General features: G+C 44.0%; 1 protein-coding gene across 6 annotated transcripts in view; it reads left to right on the forward strand.

The window, feature by feature from the left end:
- Positions 1–13,354, forward strand: part of SHANK3 (SH3 and multiple ankyrin repeat domains 3) — a 595,219-nt gene that overhangs the window by 498,085 nt on the left and 83,780 nt on the right. For all 6 annotated transcript variants that reach the window (XM_077474101.1, XM_077474102.1, XM_077474098.1 and 3 more), the window contains 3 exons: positions 6,417–6,492; positions 7,919–8,001; positions 9,894–10,018. In XM_077474101.1, the coding sequence (XP_077330227.1) occupies positions 6,417–6,492; positions 7,919–8,001; positions 9,894–10,018 (284 nt within the window). The remainder of the gene's footprint in view (positions 1–6,416; positions 6,493–7,918; positions 8,002–9,893; positions 10,019–13,354) is intronic.

The raw sequence follows: 13,354 nt of genomic DNA on the forward strand, positions 1-13,354 counted from the left end.
TTCTGTCATACGGAGGCTTGTTTCTCATGTGACAGATTTCTTTTTGATCTCCCTATAAAATGCTACTTGTTGGCTTTAATTCTTAATCAATGACTTCAACAAATTTTGACCCAGTGACCTTGAAAAAGCATGTAGAAAATAAGGCCATCTGTTCTGCATACATCTTTCATGTCACTTGCCTAGAACTGAAAACATTGTCATTGTGACAGCCAGACAGCTGCCATTTTCAGATAGCAATGGCAGCTTCCAGGTTTCTACAAATTCTCCTAGTTTTTCTCCTAGTTTTTTTTATTTTTGACCATTAGTTTTTTTCTTCTGATACTTCTGTCAAGATATGACTGCTTGTGGCTCTGGGCCAGCTAGCTGTTACTGGATTGGTACCCATCAGTGTTATACTTTGAGGAACGAACCTGGACCCCACTCTTTGTGGCTTGCCTGTGATGTTTTCTTCAGGTATGGATCCTGTGCTAGGTGCTCACTTTGGCATACAGTTCAACATGTATAGTTAGCTGCAGGGTATGATACAGGTCCAGGGCCCTGGTCCCCCTCTATTGTTCACAGACTCTGAAGACCCTTTCGGGGGTATGCTGACCATGACCCATAACAGGCCCAGCATTGTGGATAAGGTAAGACAGGGTTTCCTTGTATTTTCAATGGGTTTCTGGCTACTAGCACACAATGCCTTTATTGTGATACATTATGTTTTTAATTGTCTCTAAAGTTTTCAGCTCCATCATTTTTACTTCATTTTAAATTTGGCATTTTTTTCCCCCATCCAGACTTAGGGGTCAATTTACTAAGAGTTAAATAACATACAAAAAAGTGTTAAAATTTATTGCAGTAATTTACCGCATTGAGCTGGTTGCTAAGGAGCGGGCCGGGAAGCCAGCCGACATGTCCTTAACAACAGATGACTTGTGACAGCAGAGTGTAAAAGAAACATGCCAACAATAAAAATGATGAGAAAAAAACAGCATGCCCCCCCCCCCATCATGCATACCAGACCCTTCGGGTCTGTTATGGGTTTTAAGGGTCCCCCTTATCGGAGCATGCAGCCCAGCAGGTCAAGAAAGGGGGGGTGCCTGGACCATTCATGCCGCCTTCTGCTACAGAGACACATCATCTCCTGCATTGCAGACACTTACACCCCATTCATTCCTTATCCCATTCTGTGAATGACTAAACAGGGAACCCCTCACTTTGGGGCTCATAAGTACAAGGGAGCTTGGAAAAAAGGCAAAAAAACATGCTGATTACTGCTAATGATACCGTTATCATTACTAAATTCTTGTATATAGTCCCTTATAATCCTCTCCAAAAGCTTGCATACAATTGATGTTAGGCTAACTCGTCGGTAATTCCCAGGGATGCATCTTGGCCCTTTTTTAATAATTGGTGCTACATTGGCTTTTCTCCAATCAGCTGGTACCATTCCAGTCAGTACACTCTTCGTAAAATTAGGAATAATGGTCTGGCAATTACTTGACTGAGTTCCTTAAAGACCCTCGGGTGCAAGCCATCTGGTCCCGGTGACTTATTAATGTTAAGTTTTTCAAGTCTATTTCTAATTCTGTCCTCTGTTAGCCATGAGGGTGCTTCCTATGACAAGTCATAAGGATAAACATTGCAGTTTTGGTTACTGAAGCCCCTGATTTCCTTGTGGAGACTGAGGATAAGAATAAATTCAATACCTTTGCCATCTCTCCATCCTTAGTAACCAGATTCCCATCATCATTCTTTACGGGACCAATATGATATGACCTCCCTTTCTTACTATTTATGTACTTAAAGAATTTCTTGCAATTTTTTTTATCTCCTCCGCTATGCGCCTTTTGTGTTCTATCTTAAACGCCCTGATTGCACCCTTACATTTCTTGTTGCATTCTTTGTAAAGTTGGAATGCTGGTGATGATCCCTCAGCCTTGTATTTTTTGAAGGCTTTCTCCTTTGCTCTTATATGCATTTTTGTGTTGGTGTTAAGCCACCCAGGACTTTTATTAGGTCTTTTAAATGAATTCTCATTGGGATGAACTGGCCTTATTTAATATGCTCTTAAAGTATACCCATTTTTCCTCCGTGTTCTTTGTTTCTAAGATTTTATCCCAATTATTATCTTCTAGCAAGGATCGTAGTTTAGGAAAGTTGGCTCTTTCGAAATCCAGTGTCTTTGTATTCCCCTTAAGTTTCCTATTTGTGTGGTTTATACTAAAACGAATTGACCTGTGATCGCTGTTTCCTAAATTGCCCTGTATCTCCACATCAATGATCATGTCTGTATTGTTGGTAATCAGTAAGTCTAGTAAAGCTTTGTTTCTAGTTGGTGCATTTACCATCTGACCCATGAAGTTGTCCTGCATTTAGGAACTAGTGAGCCTTAGATTAATGCGCAGTTCCTTCCCCCGATGTCTGGATAATTAAACTCCCCTATTATAATGACACTTCCCATTTTTGCCCCTAATCTAAATTGTGATAGGAGGTCCGACTCTGCCTCCTCCTTCTGGTTAGGGGGCCTTTAGCATACTCCCAGTATTACTTTCCCTTTAGTTTCCTCCCTTTGCAGCTCTACCCATAAGGATTCCACCTCCTCCCTTACTCCCTTAGTGATGTCATCTCTCACACTCACTTGTATATAATTTTTAATATAAAGGCATACCCTTCCCCCTTTTTTACTCTCTTTATCCCTGTGATATAGGGAATACCCTTGAATGATTGGCAGCCAATCATGAGAGCTCTTGAACCAAGTCTCTGTAATTCCTACAAAATCTTAATCCTCCTCGTACAACAGTAGCTCTAGTTCTTCCATCTTGTCCAGCAGACTCCTGGCATTGATAAACATACCATGTAGTTTAGACCGGTCACATTCTATATTATTATTGGGTGCTCTGGGGTTGCAGACAAGTTTGTGGCTGAGAAGTCCTTCAGCAGAAGGTTGTCCAAGTACCCTGTGATATTATATATTCACAGGAGATCCAAACCAATCTATTAACCTTCTATGAGGAGGTGAGTTGCCATCTAGATAAAGGAAGGCCCATGGACGTGGTGTATCTGGATTTTGCAAAAGCATTTGATACAGTTCCCCATAAACATTTACTGTACAAAGTAAGGTCCATTGGCATGGACCATAGGGTGAGTACATGGATTGAAAACTGGCTACAGGGGGGTGTTCAGAGGGTAGTGATACTTAGGGGAGTACTCGGAATGGTCGGGGGTAGAAAGTGGGGTCCTCCAGGGTTCTGTCCTGGGACCAATCCTTTTTAATTTATTCGTAAGTGACCTGGAGGATGGGATAAACAGCCCAATCTCTGTATTTGCAGATGATAACCTAAGCAGAGCAATAACTTCTCCGCAGGATGTGGAAACTTTTCAAGATGATCTGAACAAATTAATAGGGTGGGCGAATACATGGCAAATGAGGTTTAATGTAGGAAAATTTAAAATAATGCATTTGGGTGGCAAATATGAATGCAATCTACTCACTAGGGGGAGATCCTCTGCGGGATATCTAGGATGGAAAAGGACCTGGGAGTCCTAGTAGATGACAGGCTCAGCAATGCCATGCAATGTAAAAGCAAACAGAATATTGGCATGCTTTAAAAAGGGGATTAACTCCAGAGATATAACAATAATTCTGCCACTCTACAAAATTCTGGTCCGGCAGCACCTGGAGTATGCTGTCCAGTTCTGGGCACCAGTCCTCAGGAATGATGTGCTGGAACTGGAGAGAGTTCAGAGAAGGGCAACAAAACTAATAAAGGGACTGGAGGACCTTAGTTATGAGGAACGGTTATGAGCACAGAATGTATTCTCTCTGGAGAAGAGACACTTGAGAGGGAATATGATTTCAGTGTACAAATACCATACTGGTGATACCACAATGGGGATAAAGCTTTTCCACGAAAGGGAATTTAATAAGACACACGCCCATTCACTAAAATTAGAAGAGAAGCAGTTTAACCTTAAACTGTGTAGAGAGTTCTTTACTGTAAGATCGGTTAGGATGTGAAATTCTCTTCCACAGGCAGTGGTTTCAGCAGTGAGCATCAATAATTAAAAAAAACCTATTAGATAGGCCCCTGAATGACCACAACATACAGGGATATACAGTGTAATACTGACATAAAATCACACACATAGGTTGGACTTGATGGACTTTTTTCAAGCTCACCTACTATGTAACTATATAACAAGGATGATTCATTTGCTTCAAACCTTGGGCTCGTTAATCAACTTCAAAAGTCCGCCCTCCAGTCCTCTCACTTCCTCCAGAATTTTAAGAAGATTACCGCTTTAAAGAGGAGTTTCAACCCCCCCCCAAAAAAAGTCAGCAGCTACAAATACTGTAGATGCTGACTTTTAATATAAGTACACTTATCTGCCCAAGAATCCAGTGATGTCTGCACTCAGGCAGATTCTTCAATTGGCTTCGGGTGCAGGCATCAGCATCTTCACTAAGGGAAACCAGCAATGAAGCATCACAGCTGGTTTCCTACTGCACATGCGCAAGTCACGCAGCACTTTCCAAGTGGTCCAGCTGTCTTCTGGGACCTGTGTGTCCCAGAAGGCTGTGGGAGGAAAGAGAAGGGGCCAGACATACTTATAGATTGCCGCGGCGATCTTACACAGAAGTGGGAACGGGTACCTGTCAAAACAAGGTACCTACTCCCCCCATAAAGTGCTAAATGTGGCAGTGGAGGGAGGGGGAGTGGAGCTCCACTTTAAGGTCTCACACGTGGAAGCCAAGCTGCCCTAAGAGAAAGAAATTTGATCCTTTCCTGGTTGAAAATTCACACTCCAGTTCTTTCTTCTCTCTTTCGTCCACATCGCTGGTGTGCACAATTGGCAGGCAGACTTTCTAAGTCACCAATGCCTAGACCCAGGGGAGTTGTTCTCTGCACCCCAAGATCTTCCAGAATCTCTTTCGATAGTGGGGAAAACCAAATGTGGACATCCTGGCCTTCAGGTTCTACAACAAACAAAACAGACTTGGCCCGAAGGTTGTGGTCCCCTGACATACTAAAACTCCTATTAGATAAGCCTTGACCTCTTCCAAACAGACCAGACTAAAGCCTGGTACACACCATGAGTTTTTTTTTTCATTCAACCCAACGGGTTGAGCAAAAAAAACTGTCACCTCCAGTCGGAGTCACTACACTAACTATGTGAAGTTAGTATAGCAATCACCCCTGCTGAGCTGTTGTGTTCTGACAGGGGGACGCCCCCTCCCTGCCAGAAAACTCTGATTAGTGCTTTCCACCATTGGCTGAGAGTGTTGATTGGGAGTTGGCCGGCTGCTGGTTTTCCAGCATGCTCGTTCGACAGAAACTGGCGAAACAGCCAGCTTGTTTGGAACAGGATGGCATACACATGGGTCGAATGTCAGATGGTTTTGATTGAACCTCCCGATGTCTCCCGACGGGGCTTACCCCTAGTCTTTTTCTATCCCAACTATGCCCCTAACCCTAGAATGGGAGAGGGATAGGTTTTGAGGTATGTTACTGCCACTAAATTTTAGAGACCTGTTTGCATTTTTTATCTTTATGACACTTTTGATGCTGTGTTTGACCCCTCTGAGAGACTTCCCTTCAGGTTCTGCTCCTATAACACCCGTTGTGGAAACATTAACATTTTTCTACTCTGTCCAAAGCCAGCTGTTATAGCTAGAGTTAGGCTTGAATACCATATTTCTAGAAATGAATAACTTTTTACCAGTAGTTTAGACCCCTTTCACACGGAGCCACGAGCGCATTAGCGCTAAAGCACCACTTGTTTCAGTGGCGCTTTAGCGCTGTTTAAACGGCTCTTTTCGGCCACTACCAGAACATTTTTAATCCAAAAGAAGGGGTTAAAAACTCCTTGCAGCACTTCCAAGGTGCTTTTCAGGCACTTTGGAAGCGCTGCCCATTCATTTCAATGAACAGGGTGTTTTGGGAGCATTCAAACTGCCCCTAAGATGTATCTTGCAAGACTTTTCCTAAAGTCTCCCAAGCGCACCACCCCAGTGTGAAAAGACACACTGAATTGAATGGGTAGCAGTTTTCAGGCATTATTTAGAGGCCATTTCTAGAGCTAAAATGCCTGAAAACCACCTCATTGTGAAAGGGGTAGTGATACTTATCTGTTTCTCACAATTTAACAATTGACTACCACATATGCTTGTTAGCAGGGATAGCCAACATACATGTGAGAATAGCAGGCAACCAGAATTACGTATGTGCTCAGACAAATTACTATGTACACTGTTGTCAGTGCTAGACTTGCTATTGTTTCATATACACTCTTGCACTGAAGAAGTAAAGATGTTCAGTTGGGTTCTAAAGTCTTTTAAGTGACCCATCATGTGAAAACACTGTGATAATTTCTTAACAAGATAGTTTTGTGAGTTTTTCATACATAGCAGACCCTGATCTTTCTTTCAGAAACCCGTGAAGATCGGACAAAACGTCTATTCAGGCACTACACGGTTGGCTCATATGATTCTTTCACTTCCCACAGGTAATATATTGATTCTATTAGTCATCTCATGCATATATAAAAATGTATGATAAAAAGATTTAACCAATGAAGAATGTAACATCTTAATGTTCTACGTAAGTAGTTAATAGTAGACAACTAAATTACAGTAATACCTCGGATTGCGAGTAATGCGGTTTAGAAGAGTTTTGCAATACCAGCTATTATTTTTTTTAAATCCTGACTCAGTTTGCGAGCGTTGCCTACAAGACGAGCAGGATTCAAGCCTCTGGGGAATCCAAACGGTCCCCGAGTGTTTCCGTGTGTCTCTGCCGCCTCCCACCTCTGGCCACATACGGTACTGCATATAATAGCAGTGGCTGTGGAATGGATTATCAGAGTTTTCATTATTTCCTATGGGGAAACTCGCTTCGATATACGAGTGCTTTGGATTACAAGCATTCTTCTAGAACGAATTATGCTCATAATCCAAGGTACCACTGTATAGGTGCTTTTCTGCAATTACAGAACTCCAATTATAACAAAAAAAGACAGATTAGGTCCTGTAATATTTGTCATACTTATGTCCTTTCATGCATGTGAGAGCATTTAGCTGTGTCTATGTGGGTTTCTGCATATAAGGCACACTTTGTGTCACTTGGTGCAGACTTAGTAGGGAATACACTCTATTGGGCTGGCTATGTTGGCTAATGTCATACTAGATTTAATATTTGAAGGAAATGTGGGACAGAATGGATTTTTAATATGGTAAGGAGGGATAGTACTTTAACCGTAAGAGAGCTATTATTAGTTTGTACTGCTGCTTACAGCTATATAGCCTTGGGTTAAATTCACCTGGAGTAGCACATGCAACAGATCTAGTGCTTTCATTCCTGTGCTTGTTAGTGTGGTTATAGACCCAGATGGGTGTAAATAGCATACCTGATACATAACTGTAAGCACAATCCAGTACCTGCCACCTAAAAGACACCTGTCATGAGAAAAATCCATAGGCTGCGGTTGCTGACCTCCTTCTGAAAAGGCTAATTGCCTAGCTGCCTCTGATTCTGAACTGACCTGAAAGAATGCCACAAGTAAAGTCAGGACTCCTGATCTACACAATTATTCTGGTATAGCGAATATTGAAGCTAAAAGATCAGCATTTACAGTAAAATGCACATAACACACTGACACTGTCTATATAATTGTCTAGTGTATGTTACCCTCAGATTTAAAATACATCCATGGTAGAGGTGCGGACTGCTGAATAAACTGGGTTGTTACCAAAAAGAGAGTTTATGTAAAAATGCATGGAGTTAACATTTAAGACTATACTTCAGCATGGCAGAGAATTAATGAAATGTAGTGCTTGTGTCTAAGTGCATGATTATCCACATTATTTACAAGCAAAATCAGTTAATTGAGCAGTGGCAGTTTTTACTTTTACCTCTTTTGCTCATTTTTGCAGTGATTATGTCATCCAAGAGAAAGTTGCCCGATTGCAGAAGAGAGAATTGGAAGGATTTGGCTTTGTGTTACGTGGAGCAAAAGGTACTTCTGCTGAGCTGCTATTTTGCTTGGTTGTTATCTCCTGTACAAAACTGCCATAGTGCTTATAGATCAGGTTTTCTCAACCTTTTTAACATGAAGGAACCCTTGAAGTAACATTACAGTCTCAGGGAACTCCTGCTAATAATTTTGACGTATATATACTGTACATGATACATTGATTGGCATGAGGGTCATTGGGAAAATTGCTCCTTACATCTGTGGTCATTGGTCAATCCTGCTGTTATAGATACACTATACTACCAAAAGTATTGTAACACCTGCCTTTACACGCACATGAACTTTAATAGATTCCCAGTCTTAGTTCATAGTGTTTATTATTGAGTTTGTCAATTCTTTGCAGATATAACAGCTTCAACACCTCTGGGAAGGCAGTCCACAAGATTTAGAAGTGGGTCTAGGGGAATGTTTGACCATTCTTCCAGAAGTGCATTTGTGAGGTCAAGCACTGATGTAGACAAGAAGACCGGTCTCGCAGTCTCCTCTCTAATTCATGCCAAAGGTGTTCTATTGGTTTGAGGTCAGAACTCAACACGAAATTCGCTCATCCATGTCTTTATGGACCTTGTTTGTGCACTGCTGCGCAGTCATGTTGGAACAGGCAAGGATCATCCCCAAACTGTTTCCACAAACTTGGGAGCATAAAATGATCCTAAATTTTTTGGTATGCTGACACCTTAATAGTTCCCTTCACTGGAACTAAGGGGCTAATCCCAACCCCTAAAAAACAACCCCACGCCATAATCCCCCCTCCACCAAATGATTTGGACCAGTGCAACAAAGCAAGTTCCATAAAGAAACAAATGAGCAGTTTTGGGGTGGAGGAACTTGGTCTGCACAGAGTCCTGACCTCAGCCCAATAGAACACCTTTGGTATGAATTAGAGCGGAGACTGCGAGCCAGGCCTTCTTGTCCACAACAGTGCCTGACCTCACAAATGTGCTTCTGGAAGAATGGTCAAACATTCCCATAGACACACTAATGGCGCGTACACACGAGTGGAATGTCCGACAGAAAAAGTCAGACGGAATCATGTGTATGCCTCATCAGACTTTTTTTTTGAAAATTCTGACGGACCTAGAAATAGAACATGTTCTAAATATTTCTGACGGAAACAATTCCTATCGGGAAAACCACTCTTCTGTATGCTGTTCTGAAGGAACAAAAATGACGCATGCTCTGAAGCAAGTACAAGATAGAAGCTATTGGCTACTGACTATTGAACTTAATTTTTCTAGTCCCGTCGTACGTGCTGTATGTTACCGCGTTCTTGACGATCGGACTTTGGTGTAATCGTGTGTATGCAAGACACACGATTATAGTTTTTTAAATTAGAGTTTAGAGACACAGAGTTTCAGCGGAATTCCATCGGAAAAAACTTCAGAGTTTATTCCGACGGGAAAACCGGTCGTGTGTACAGGGCATAACTTTGTGGACAAGTAGGACAAGTGTGGACTTTTGGTAATATAGTGCAGCTAAAAAGATCATTGTTGTCAATGGTTACTTATCTTTGAGGCAGAAATTTCTAACTGCTCTAGTAACCCTGACCAACCTCTGAAGGAACTTAGGGTTCCATGGAACCATGGTTGAGAAAGACTGTTATAACCTGCTAGAAAGCAGGCTCAATCACAAGTTGATGCTAGAGTGTAACACTTGCTTATTATAACAGATTTACAGCATTGGTGATGGCATTAGAATGTTATTGTGAGTTAGTGTGAATTTTTTTTAATAGCTTTACATACTGTATGTATGTGTATATGTCATCACTGCCTTGCACAATCAACACAAACATAATGCAATCCTATGAAAGTATCATTAAATACCACCGAGTCACGCTGCTAACATAAAGCTAATCAATATGACTCTTCTTACAGCAGAGACACCGATTGAGGAGTTCACACCTACACCAGCTTTCCCTGCTCTGCAGTATCTGGAGTCTGTGGATGTGGATGGTGTGGCATGGAGAGCAGGCCTTAGGACAGGTGACTTCTTAATTGAGGTGTGTGGAATCAACAAAAATGTATAATACTGCACTACTGCTTTTAATCATACATTATGTCTATATCCTCCATATGTCAGTTCTGCATTTCTTCTTTATCTTACGTAAATTCCTGCAAAATTTATTAGATATGGGACTTGCGAGGACCGTTTTTAATAATGACTTACTATTTTATGTTTACACCCAAATTATTTTGTTTTACATGATCAACATAAGCAATGCGATAGTAAAGTGTGGAAGAAAGAAAAAAACATCCCCCTGCAAGTTAATGTCATATGGTTCTAGTATGCATCGCATACTAGCACATTATGAGAGACAGTGGCGGAATTATCAGGGTCGCAACAGTCGCAAGTGCGACTGGGCCCTGTAATTCTCTGCCACTTCAGGGGGCCCACCGGCAGCCCGCCCGCCGCCCGAGGGGCCCACCTGACTGTCCGGCCGGGGGTGTGTGGTGACGGACCCGGTGTGATTCACTGGTGTTGCGGTTCATGCCGTGGGGAGGGGGGAGCTTCCTTTCACCCACTACAGTGAAGAGAGCAGCGTGAGAGAAGTGCTTTGTGGGCTCCGCCCCCGCCTATCCAGAGCAACTGTAAGGGAGGCGGGGCGGACACAGAAAAAACTTCAGCCAATTCAGTGAAGGCGGGGGAGGAGCTCTCTGAAGCAAGGCATTCCTGGAGGAGACACGCTTTGTGGAGGAACTTTGCATCTGCAGGATTCTGAGGAGGGGGAATTGATCGATCATCGATTGATTGGCGGTAAGTCACCACCCCCCTCCAGATTGTGCCCCCCTCCAGTGCCACCACACACCCTCCAGTGCCACCAGCCCCCCTCCAGACTGTGCCACCCCCCTCCAGTGCCACCACACACCCTCCAGTGCCACCAGCCCCCCTCCAGACTGTGCCACCCCCCTCCAGTGCCACCACACACCCTCCAGTGCCACCAGCCCCCCTCCAGACTGTGCCACCCCCCTCCAGTGCCACCACCTGCCCTCCAGTGCCACCAGCCCACTAGCTACTGTATTTGTATTTGTATGTGTGTGTGTGTGTGTGTGTGCGCGCGCGCATGCTTGTATGTGCATGTGTGTATGTGTGAGCATGCTTGTATGTGCGTGTGTGTGAGCATGCTTGTATGTGCGTGTGTGTGAACATGCTTGTATGTGCGTGTGTGTGAACATGCTTGTATGTGCTTGTGTGTGAGCATGCTTGTATGTGCGTGTGTGTGAGCATGCTTGTATGTGCGTGTGTGTGAACATGCTTGTATGTGCGTGTGTGTGAACATGCTTGTATGTGCTTGTGTGTGAGCATGCTTGTATGTGCGTGTGTGTGTGCATGCTTGTATGTGCGTGTGTGTGTCTGAGCATGCTTGTATGTGCGTGTGTGTGTCTGAGCATGCTTGTATGTGCGTGTGTGTGTGTGTGTGCATGCTTGTATGTGCGTGTGTGTGTCTGAGCATGCTTGTATGTGCATGTGTGTGAGCATGCTTGTATGTGCATGTGTGTGAGCATGCTTGTATTTGCGTGTGTGTGAACATGCTTGTATGTGCGTGTGTGTGAACATGCTTGTATGTGCATGTGTGTGAGCATGCTTGTATGTGCGTGTGTGTGAACATGCTTGTATGTGCGTGTGTGTGTGAACATGCTTGTATGTGCTTGTATGTGCGTGTGTGTGTGAACATGCTTGTATGTGCGTGTGTGTGTGTGAACATGCTTGTATGTGCGTGTGTGTGTGTGAACATGCTTGTATGTGCGTGTGTGTGTGTGAACATGCTTGTATGTGCGTATGTGTGTGAACATGCTTGTATGTGCGTATGTGTGTGAACATGCTTGTATGTGCGTATGTGTGTGAACATGCTTGTATGTGCGTATGTGTGTGAACATGCTTGTATGTGCGTATGTGTGTGAACATGCTTGTATGTGCGTGTGTGTGTGAACATGCTTGTATGTGCGTGTGTGTGAGCATGCTTGTATGTGCGTGTGTGTGAGCATGCTTGTATGTGCGTGTGTGTGAGCATGCTTGTATGTGCGTGTGTGTGAGCATGCTTGTATGTGTGTGTGTGTGTGTGTGTGTGCGTGTGTGTGAGCATGCTTGTGTGTGTGTGTGTGTGTGTGTGAGCATGCTTGTGTGTGTGAGCATGTATGTGAGTGTGCATGTATGTGAGTGTGCATGTATGCATGTGTTTATCAGTGGCGGTGCACAGGTTCCACCCCCTCTATGACCAATGGATAGATTCATGCATAGCATGAATCTATCCATGGCCACCGCTGTCATCCCCATATTTAGGTGTCTGGCCCCTTTTCGGGTGCTGGGCGCCTGAATTAGAGCGGCGGGGGGGGGGTGTTTTTGCAGCACCTGATTAGAGCCATGGGCTCTAATAGGCTTCAAAATAGATGAACTGCGAGCGCCATGCTTGATGCTCACAGTCCACCCAGGTGTGTTAGAAAAGTGAATTAATATTCACTTTCCTAACACTGAACCGCCTCTCCACCAATCAGGTGTGCGGGTCTGTTACCCATCACCCGATTGGCTGAAACGATAGACACAGCTATTGGACGCCCATCAGGAGGAGAGGACGGGAGATGAGGATGGCAGGAGATGCATGGAGGACCCCGCTCATGGCCGTTACCCGCTGCCCCACCAAGACAGGGTAAGTGGCGGGCAGACAGCGAGCGGGCGGTGGGGATTCACAGTGGCAGCATTTGATGGGCACACCAACAGCATTTGATGGGCACAGTGGCGGCATTTGATGGGCACAGCGGCAGAGTTTCATGGGCACAGTAGTGACATTTGATGGGCACAGTAGTGACATTTGATGGGCACAGTGGCTGTAATTGATGTTTTTTAAATCGGTTCCTTTATATGCAGCCACCCACTTGGGACTGGGCCCTGGTGTTCCACCATCGGGCTCAGAGAAAAGAGCCCTATCCGGAGGTCGGGGGGGGGGGGGGGGCGCCATGGTTTCCTGCATCGGGCCCTGAAGGTTCTAGTTACGCCACTGATGAGAGACTTATCTTAAAATAAAGCCCTCCAGCAGAATGGCGTTACTGCTGACAGGTCTTTTCATCTTCACCCAGTCTTCTTTCCAGGTTCATATGAATGGCTGAGCCACTATGACATCACTTCTGCGCATTCGTATGGGAGCCAGGATCTCTGGGCAGCGCTCTGGCATACTCATATGCTGCCCCTTCAGAGTGCTTACCTATAGGTACAAGTCAGCAAGTGTTGTCAGCAAGTGGTGTTTATTACAGCTTTAATTAGTATTTTTTTTTATTTTGGCATGAGTGGCTTAGCAGCCAAGGTTCCAGAAACAGAGGATCAGGCCACTCCTATGATGTACCCA

Source organism: Lithobates pipiens, unplaced genomic scaffold (genome assembly GCF_037356315.1).
Source record: "Lithobates pipiens isolate NorthernLeopardFrog02 unplaced genomic scaffold, aLitPip1_a1.2 Scaffold_8, whole genome shotgun sequence".
Classification (NCBI taxonomy): Eukaryota; Metazoa; Chordata; class Amphibia; order Anura; family Ranidae; genus Lithobates; species Lithobates pipiens.